This window comes from Narcine bancroftii, chromosome 3 (genome assembly GCF_036971445.1).
Source record: "Narcine bancroftii isolate sNarBan1 chromosome 3, sNarBan1.hap1, whole genome shotgun sequence".
In the NCBI taxonomy this organism is placed as follows: Eukaryota; Metazoa; Chordata; class Chondrichthyes; order Torpediniformes; family Narcinidae; genus Narcine; species Narcine bancroftii.
Window position 1 is genome coordinate 153,660,339 of NC_091471.1, and position 9,782 is coordinate 153,670,120.

Genomic DNA, 9,782 nt, shown 5'->3' on the forward strand with positions numbered 1-9,782 from the left:
GAGGAGAAATAGTAACAATTCTCAAATAGACCTGCCACAGTTCTGGGCAAAGACCTTAACGGTTATTATTTTTCTGTTATCAAAGCTCTTGACAGATAAAACTGCATGGAAAAGGAGCAGGAGCAGAGCAGCTCATTTAGCCCTTTGAACTTCTTTCACCATTCAACGTGATTGTTGCTGATCATTCAGATTTAGAATCCTGTCCCAGCATTCCCCCATTCACCTTGATCCCCTCATTCTAGTAACAATATTTCACTCCTTCATATTGATTGAGTTGACTTTAATTGCTCTCTATGGTAGAGAGTTTCACAGCCTATCATTCTGTGGGAGAAGAAATTACTCTTCATCTCTGTCTTAAATATTCCACTCATTATCTTCAGACTGTGACTCCTGGTCATGACCTCCAGCACCATTGCAAGCCTCCTGCTGTATGTAATCTGTCCAGCCTTGTTCAAATTGTTGATTTTGATGAGATCCAATTTTTTTCTTATACATTTGACTGAATTAATGCAATCTGTTTCCATACATGAACCCCGCTATCCATGGAATTAATCCAGTGAATTTCTGAAGAACTTCCTTCATCCTTAAATAAGGAACCCAAAACTGCATACAAAATTTAAGGAGGTCCTATACAACTGCAACAAAGTTCCCTGCATCTACACTCGGACCATTTTGCTGTGAATGACAGTTTACCATTTTACTCAATCTACATGCATTGACTGATGCATATGGCCAAGTCTTGCTGCAACTCCCCTTTTTCCATACTATCACCATTCAGATATCAATTCACATTATCTCACACTCTCTCTACCTGTCCAATTCAACCTAGAGGTTCGTACATAACAGAACTATTTTCAGACTCTGGAACTCAGAGATTACGCCACAGAACATTGCAGCACAGTATGGCCATTTGGCCCATGATGTTGTGCTGACCAATATGAACCTAATCCACATCAATCAAACCCTTTTCTCCCTTACTGCCCATTGCCCTCCATTTTTCTTACATCAATATGTCTATCTAAGAGTTTTTAAAATGTACCTATTCTACCACCTTTCACTGCCATCCCTGGTAGTCATTCCAGATACCCACCACTCTCTGTATAAAAACATGCTTTTGGCATTTCCCCTAAACTTTCCTTCACTCACCTTAACTGAATGTCCTCTGGTGTTGCCATTTTTGCCCTGCAAAAAGCTGCTGGTTGTCAGTCCAGTCTTTGACTCTCTTTATCTTATACAGTCATCTCTCACCCTCCCTTGCTCCAAAGAAGAAAGCCCTGGCTTACTCAACCTTTTTTCATTCTCCAATCAATGCAGCATCCTGGTAAATTTCCCATACACCATGTAAAGGATTTGTGTTAATCTTTAAAGTTAAAATCTTTAGTTATAAATATATATTTCTTAGTAATGTAAGTTATAGAGCAGTGGTTCTCAACCCTTTTCTTTCCACTCACAAACCACTTTAAGTATTCCCTATGCCATAAGTGCTCTGTGATTAGTAAGGGTTTGCTTATGGTGGTATGTGGGAGGAAATAAAAAGTTTGAAAACCACTGTTTGAATTGTACCAAATTGACCCATTATGTGCACTGTTTCATAACTCCAAAGGAAATGGGCCAATGACAATTTCTCTCAAGCAAAATATTTCAGTAACAATTGGATCTTGGCTAGTGATTCTCAACCTTTCCTTCCCACCCACATACTACTTTAAGAAATCCCTTACTAATCACAGAACACCGATGGCATCAGGATTGCTTAAAGTGGATGTGAGTGGAAAAGAAAATGTTTGAGAACCACTAGAGTTAAAACATTGTATATGTATTCTTGGTAAGTTAGTTGTGGGCTGGTACAGGGTCATACACAGGTCACAACACACTTTTACAGAAACACAATTGCAATAAGAAAAAGAGTTCAGTTGGAGTCCATGCATTTGTGAAAAAAAACAAAGCCATAAAACTGAAGTTTTCTTAATTGAAACTCAAGTTCCAGGAGTGGTTCTTGTTTTAAAATACTTTATTTTTTCATATTCGTACAGTCTTTAAGCTTGTATAGTAAATATTCACAAACAAAACAAAACAGAAAAAATTCCTCCCTTTTTCCTCCGCCCACCCCCCACTCCCCAATAAAATAATACAACTTTTGGTACTGTCAGAGTTCTCATTTTCTTTTTTTCTGGGATATCACATCTTTACATACCTTGAAGGATCAGGTTTACAATTGGACCCCTACATAATCTAAGTACGGTTACCATATCTTAATGAAAATGTCATTTTATTTTTTAAGTTATAAATGATTTTTTTCCATGGGTATACAATGACGCATCTCTCTGGCCCATTGAACAATAAGTAGGGGAGAATTGGACTTCCAAGTGATTGCTATACACTTCTTTGTCACAGCCAGGACTACATTAACAAAACAGATTTGAAATTTAGTTAATGTTGCTCATGACCATAAGGTTGTACAGAAGGTACAGCTCTATGTAGCATTATTCTGGCAGCTGTTTCAAACCTCAAGTATTATCTGGAATGACTTGTGTAGGCTTGTTGGCATCGTAAAGCACTTAAGCCTCTTGGACTAAGATGAGGTCAGATGTTGTTATGGATATGGAGTGGTTTTCAAGAAAGGCAGGAGGTTTTTCAGAAATGAAACTAAAACTGTGGTTATGTCATGTCACATGATGTCAGAAAACTATATACTGAAGGCAGAAAGACATTTTGAATCAGAAGACTGAAAAGACTGAAGAAACACTTGATCTCCTGGAAAAACAGGACTAGGCCAGTAATCTCTAGAAAGAAAGGGAGATGTTGTTCTATTTGTATTATCCTTATCATAGGAGATACACCACATGGGTGGCTTTTAAATAAGTAAGAACACTCTGACTGCTCTTTTAAGAAAAGAGAGGCAGCCCAGAAGATATACCCTCCTATTTGAAAAATAATTCATTGGGTAATTCCGCAACCCTAAGAAGATGGGGGAAATTTGTCAAAACACTCATGAAAAATATATCTCTGAAAGACAGCTCATCAAGTGACTTGTGGGTTTAAAGAGATCTGAACATCTAATGTTTAAAAATGATTTATAATTACTTCTGAAAAAGATCTTGAAGTTCAGCAAGAAATTTGAAATTGGACTTTAAAATTGACTTTTCAGACTCAAGTTTAAACGGAAATAGTTTCGGACATTAGCACACACACACATTTACATTTCTGCTTAGTGGGTTAAATTTAGAGTTAAGTTTAGAGGTAAGCAAGAAATGTTATTAATAGTTTAATAAAAACTATTGTTTTTAATTTATCATTGTCTGGTGAATTTTCCATTGCTGTTCCTTTGTTAGTACTAATAAGGTTTGTTAGTTCGTAACAACCATCCCGAAAGCTTCCATATCCTTCCTATAATGAGGCGATCAGAACTGAACACAAAACTCTTAAGTGTTATCTAACTACAGTTTTATAATGCTGCATCCATCATCTTGTCACCTCTGAGAAGAAAGACATGTATGGAGGAAATATTTTGGGTAGTGAAATTGAGTCAGGGAGAAAATCAGAAGTAAGGATTAGAGAAAATAGTGAGGTGATAAGGTGGTGGTGGAGATAGAGGATACAGTAGAGAAAGAGGATTGAGAGAGAGAGAGGAGTGTCAGTGGAAAAAAGACTGCTTACAGTGGTTGAGGTTAGAGAAAGGGAGCAAAAATAGAGGAAGCAAAAAGTGAACTGTGGGCTAGGCAAAGGTTTGTGGAAACATGGAGGAGAAATGGGAGAAAGAACAGTGGAATATGGAGAGAGTGGACCAAAAGAGATGGGTGCAGAAGACTTTGTTATGTGTAGAGGAATGATTGTGAGGCGTGTGTGAGATATTTTTGGGTGGATAGAGAGGGCAACCAGAGATAGGGAAGAGGAGGATGGGGCATGAAAGCGAAGCCTGTGGAGAATGTAGAGAGGACTGAGAGATGTAGAGGGGACTGTGGGTGCATCTGGAGAGGACTGAGGGATGTATGGAGGATCTAAGGGGTGTAGGACTGTGGGTGTGTAGAGGGTCTAGAAGGTGTAGAGAGAGAGAGGTGCTGTGGGGTGCAACTCAAACAACAATGAGTCAGGATATAAAAGTTAGAGACAGTGCAATGACTTGGTGCCAGGACGACAACCTTTCCTTCGAGTGCAAACAAGACTAAAGATCTGGTGATAGTCTTCTGGAAGAGGGGTATAGCTCACTCGCCTGTCCACATCAACAGTGCAGATGTGGAGATATTAGTCAGCTTTGATTTCCTTGGAGTAAACATCCCCAGTTACTGTCCTGGAGCAGCTAGATCAAGATGATAACCAAGAAAACATATCAGCACTCTACTTGCTCTGAAAACTTGATGAAATTTAGCAAGTTTGCCATGTCCCTCATCAACTTTAACAGGTACACCATTGAAAAATATCCTGTCAGGGTGCATCAATGAGGTACAGGAACTGTTCTGCCCAAGCCTACAAAAAACTACAGAGAGTTGTGAACACAGTTCAGACCATCAAAGAAACCTCTGCGCACCGACCCCCCTCCCCCCACCAATCTATAGTTTCCACTGCCGAAGAAAAAGAGCCTACATATTAAAGCACAAATCCCACCTCAGCCACATTCTTTTCACCCTCCTCCTATCAAGAAGAACCACAAATATGAGATCACGCATAGTTTCTTTCCAGATGTTATCAGACGCCTGAATAAACTCTACCATGGTAAAATAATGTTGCCTTTGCTTTGTGCTAACTGACCTCTCTCTGTAATTCTTGACATGCATACTACCTCTGACGCTGCAGTATGTTTGGGAAGACCAGCCGGACTGCTTACAAAATAAACTTTGTCACTGCATGTGGTAATAAATGAGAATTTGGAAGTCAGAGATGACTATGGCAGTATGTGGACATATAAATTGTGGGAATCATGAGGTTAGAGAGAAAACTGGGGTGATAGGGGGAGTGTGGGGTGTAGATAAAAGACTGTGGGGGGTGTAAATGGACTGTCTGGGGGAGGAGGGGATTGAGAGCATTGTGTGGTAATAAAATGACTGCAGGATGTAGAGAAATGACTGTGGGAGATAATACAGGAACAACATTTCAGTATCGCAATAGGCCTTTGAATGTGACAATGGTGTCGCCCAGCTTTTAATCATATCTGTAAATGTATAGATCTCTGTACTATAAAACAGTAGTCTTTAATTTCTCACCAAATCCTATAAATTGTATACTTGTAGCTCTCTGCAGGACGAATTGTGAGCAATACGTGAAAAAGATTGAAGGTGTGTGGTGGATTGTGGAAAGGGTTTCTGATAATTAATCTTTAGTTCAACGATCAAGTCCTGTTAAAACTAAAGTACTCTGCTTTCAATTTTATTTTCACATCTCAGCTCCTAAAGTTGTTGGACCTCAATAAAACAGTCATGAAGCTCGTTAATTTGTAGAACCTTAGCATGGAACTATGAAAAGTCGGTAATTAACCATTTATTAACCATTAGTCAATCATGAAAAGAAATACTGTTATTTTAGCAATTTATGTGTTCAACCACATATAGCACCAACTTTTTATAGTTTAGGCTTAGTCGCACCATGCTAAGGTTACACAATTTAACTAGCTTTTTAATAATTCATCCCTAGATCATCAACAATCGAAAACCTAGTCACTCAAAAAAGCATTTGAAAATTAGAATAAATAGAAACACTTAAGCAAATTTCCCTTTTGATGTTCTCCTTATTCTTATATACTCGCTATGATTTACATCTTGGTCATTGTATTCATTTATGGTTTCCTACTCTATTTTTACCTGCTTTTTAAATGTAATATAGCTTCTTTCTCCTTTTCCAGGGTTTAAATTGTGGAAGATGTAATAGAAAACAAATCAGCCTTGATTGGCTACATTTAGAGTTAACAATTGTTTTCTCCTATTCCAAACCTGAAATATAAACATTGATGTCCTTGTTCCCATCATTTTGTATCAGATACCTGCTGTTACCATTTCAAATTCAAGTTTATTATCATCTCACTGCATTTAGAACCAGACAAAACAATGTTTCTCTGGACCACGGTGCACACACGTAACTTGAATCCCCTATGTAACCTTTGAGGATTATTTGTCCCGTTTATCCAAATTCCCTGGCTCTTTCACCCAACTGAAATAAATTCCTGGGAAGAATCATCTTTTATTTGAAATTAAACAGCGACAAATGATTATTACCACTGCCCTCAAAAAGATGGTTAGACCATCACAGAAAATATTCCTATTGGAGTTTTTAGGGGTTTGCAAATTCAAAAGCATCCACCCACAGAAAATTGCATTCCTAAGAACAAAATTTGGAAGCTGCCTTGTCAATCATCATGTATATGTTGTTCTTTGATAGGGCATTGATGGAGACCCAGGGTTAGATGTAAGTGTTATTTACTTTATACTCATTTCTGAATATCTTTTTGTGGAATACCAATTTTATTAAGTTAATGAGAGCATCAGAATTTGTTTTTATTTGTTCATTTTAAATTTTGATTATTTTATTAGATGATTTTAAATGTCTTAAATATACCGTTTTTGGATTCTGTGGTCATTGTGTAAGTCCAGGGGCAAGCAACATGTACGAATCTAGGTATCAAAACTTTTACCAGTGACGATACGTTTAAAAAAAAATCCTTTTGTTCCCACTGGAAAGGGGATATTTGGTGAGTTGTCCTGAATGGGAAAAAAAATCATTCTTGCAAAATCATTCAAGATGTTCCAAGTTCTAAAGTAAGACATTCATTGCATTGGTGCATTGTACATATGTGCGTATATGTCAATAAACTTTGTTGAAAACCTGCTGGATAGCATTACAGTCAATGCTGCTGGAGCTCAGTTCCAGAGACCTGAGTTTCTTGCTAACCTTGGGTGCTCTGTGTGGGGAGTTTACATATTGTGCATTCTCCCTCTGCCTGCATGGTTCTCCAGTTTCTTTCCCATTCCAAAACTGTGCTAGTATGTCAATTGACTATTGTAAATTACTACATAGTGTAGGTTAAACAATCAAAGAGGAGCTGATGGTTGTAAAGAAGGAATGAAGTTGCAAGGTAAAATGTTTAAAGGAAACATAAGGGGAACTTCACGCAGAGAGTGGTGATAATTTGGAATGAGCTGCCAGCTGAAGTAGTAAATGCAGGCTCAATTTTCATGTTTAAGAAAAATGTGGGTAAGTACATGGATGGGTGGGGTTTGGAGGGACTAGGTAGCATTAGAGTTTAGATGGACTGAAGGGCTGTAATTATCCATGGTTCTATGGAAGCAGTGTAATAAGTAGAAGGGCTGATGGGATTGCTCTTCTGGGAGCCAGCATGGATCGAAGTACCAAATGGTTTCCTTCAGAATTTAAAGTACAATATGACATATTCAATTAAAAAAAGGAAGTTAGATACCATCTGGAAGAAGAAAATGGGAAAACTCTTTTGCATATGAAACAATGAATTGACCTAAAAAATAATCTAAATAGACAAATTTGTGACTGTATTTTATTATTTTTCCAATAATTTTGATAACTCTTTTTGTATTTCAGGGGTTTTCTGGTCCTAAAGGAGATAGAGGAGAGAGGGGAGAAAAGGTGTTGTTGCAGATACGTTTATTTATGCCTGTCATCCTATCTCTGCTCATGTTGTTGATTGAAGTGATTTGTGAGCATGAAACCAAGATGCATAGAGCTCCAGTATTCCTTCCAAAGTTCCCTTGAGTATAGTGTAATACCAAGATGGAAATAACTTTGATTTACTCCATGTCTTTATTGCAATTGCAATAAAATACAGAGAGCTGAAATTCATAAATAGTGCTCACATCAGTTAATTTCTTCAAAGCATTTAATTCCCAGAATTTTTAAGGTCATCTGCAATGCCATGTGGATAATCAGATAAAATTTGGGGAAAATCCACATTAAATTCAGTACATTAAGCAGAAGGTTCACTGGAGGCAGTGATAATGATCAAATGGTTCATAATTTTACTCCTTTTTTCACCTGAAGCATAAGCTGAACATCTATGGTGGGAAAGCCAGGCTTTATTTGTCTATTGAACAAAGCAGTTCACTGATGTTAGTTATTAAATTATCTGTGCCAATTATCTAATACAGTTAATGAACTTTTATTTAATGTACAAGATGTCGATAGAGTTCGGACATATATTCCAAAGTTCCACCTGCTAGACAGAGTTGTGGACAACTCTTCATGTTTTGTTGAACTTTTAGATTGGACACATGATGTAGTTAATTCCACTGTGCTGGATTTTGCAGTCAGCAGTATACCCACAAGATTTAACACTTTCCATGTCAGGCAGCAGGAGCGCATCAAGGAGTTTGATCGCCGAGGCTTGGGGATTGGAGCTTGGGTCATGTGAGAGATGTGATGGTGGGTGAGGAGCCTAGAAGAAAGAAGGAGCAGCAATTTAGGTCAGAAATTATGTCCCCAATAAATTAAAACACGCATCTCATCAACTAGAAGGTGCATAACCTGTCCTTGGTTATCTTAGCTATAATGCTTCTGCACTCAGTCATTTCAAGCTATTCATTGGAGCAATTTGATTTCCTTACCATTTAATAACTGCAGCTTTTGATTTGTTAAGAGCAATATCTGACTTTGATGGGCATGTGAGAAGGTGAAAATAGCAAACAAAAAGTGAATTCAGTGTTGGAAAGTGGTTAACTAGGCCAGATAATAAGGAATACTGAAGCTCGTCCTTGGATTTTGAGCACCCATGTTAAAAAATGGACAGAAATATTAATTTGGAGAGCATTTATTAACTGCACGGGATATCTATTCATTCTTTCACTGAGATCTGTAGTGGTATGAGTTAGATTTTCACCTCCCTCCTGTTAGAAAGACACAATTGATTGAATAATCTATGTCCATCCAGACCTCTTCAATGAACTGCATGTATCATTGATTCAGTTTTCTTATAGTGTATGAACTTGCCATCCAGAACTCATCCAGAACTTGCATGTATTGTCTATGCTGTGTAAACCATATGTACCAACCATACAATCCATTTATATAAACCTATTTTTGAATGGACAGTCATAAGGTATTCCTCTATACACTCAATATTAGCTCAAATATTTTAAATAATTAGCTGCTCCATTAAAAATTTGTGGAGAGGAATGCCACATTTGCAAAACTATGCATAATTTATAGGATGTAAACTAAATGATCTATCAAGCACATCTCTTTTTCAAAGTGTATGAGTTCTGCCTCTTTTGTTAACTGTGTAGGCTGATTGATTGAATGTCTCTGGCATGGAGCCCCACCCACTGGTAGCTCATTAGAGGCTCGTGGGTAGCGTTGCCCTAGTTTTGTGATATTTGCTGCAAGATTGTGACTGTCTCATCAGAAATTTGGCCTTTGTGTGTTCTTCATTGACTGCCTTCCTTTTTAAATGTATGAGCTATCCTACAGTAATATTTCTGGGGACATAATCAGGCTGTATCCCTATCAGACTATTAAACTCTTGACATAATTAATCCGAAAAGCTAAAAGTTTCCAAATCAGAAAATGGGTTTTCTTTTCTTTCTTCTTTTTCTTTTTCTTTGGCTTGGCTTCGCGGACAAAGATTTATGGAGGGGGTAAATGTCCACGTCAGCTGCAGGCTCGTTTGTGGCTGACCAGTCCGATGCGGGACAGGCAGACACGGTTGCAGCGGTTGCAGGGGAAAATTGGTTGGTTGGGGTTGGGTGTTGGGTTTTTCCTCCTTTGCCTTTTGTCAGTGAGGTGGGCTCTGCGGTCTTCTTCAAAGGAGGTTGCTGCCCGCCAAATTGCGAGGC

The 9,782-nt window shown here is 38.0% G+C and overlaps 1 protein-coding gene and 1 long non-coding RNA gene across 10 annotated transcripts in view; one reads left to right on the forward strand and one right to left on the reverse strand.

The window, feature by feature from the left end:
- The window catches only part of LOC138757692 (collagen alpha-1(XXV) chain), a 173,623-nt gene that overhangs the window by 156,526 nt on the left and 7,315 nt on the right, over positions 1 to 9,782 (forward strand). For all 7 annotated transcript variants that reach the window (XM_069925401.1, XM_069925399.1, XM_069925404.1 and 4 more), the window contains 2 exons: positions 6,364 to 6,390; positions 7,537 to 7,581. In XM_069925401.1, coding sequence (XP_069781502.1) covers positions 6,364 to 6,390; positions 7,537 to 7,581 — 72 coding nt within the window. The remainder of the gene's footprint in view (positions 1 to 6,363; positions 6,391 to 7,536; positions 7,582 to 9,782) is intronic.
- LOC138757694 (uncharacterized) overlaps positions 8,010 to 9,782 on the reverse strand; it is a 41,701-nt gene continuing 39,928 nt past the window's right edge. For all 3 annotated transcript variants that reach the window (XR_011353831.1, XR_011353832.1, XR_011353833.1), the window contains one exon: positions 8,010 to 8,386. This is a non-coding gene — a long non-coding RNA (uncharacterized lncRNA). The remainder of the gene's footprint in view (positions 8,387 to 9,782) is intronic.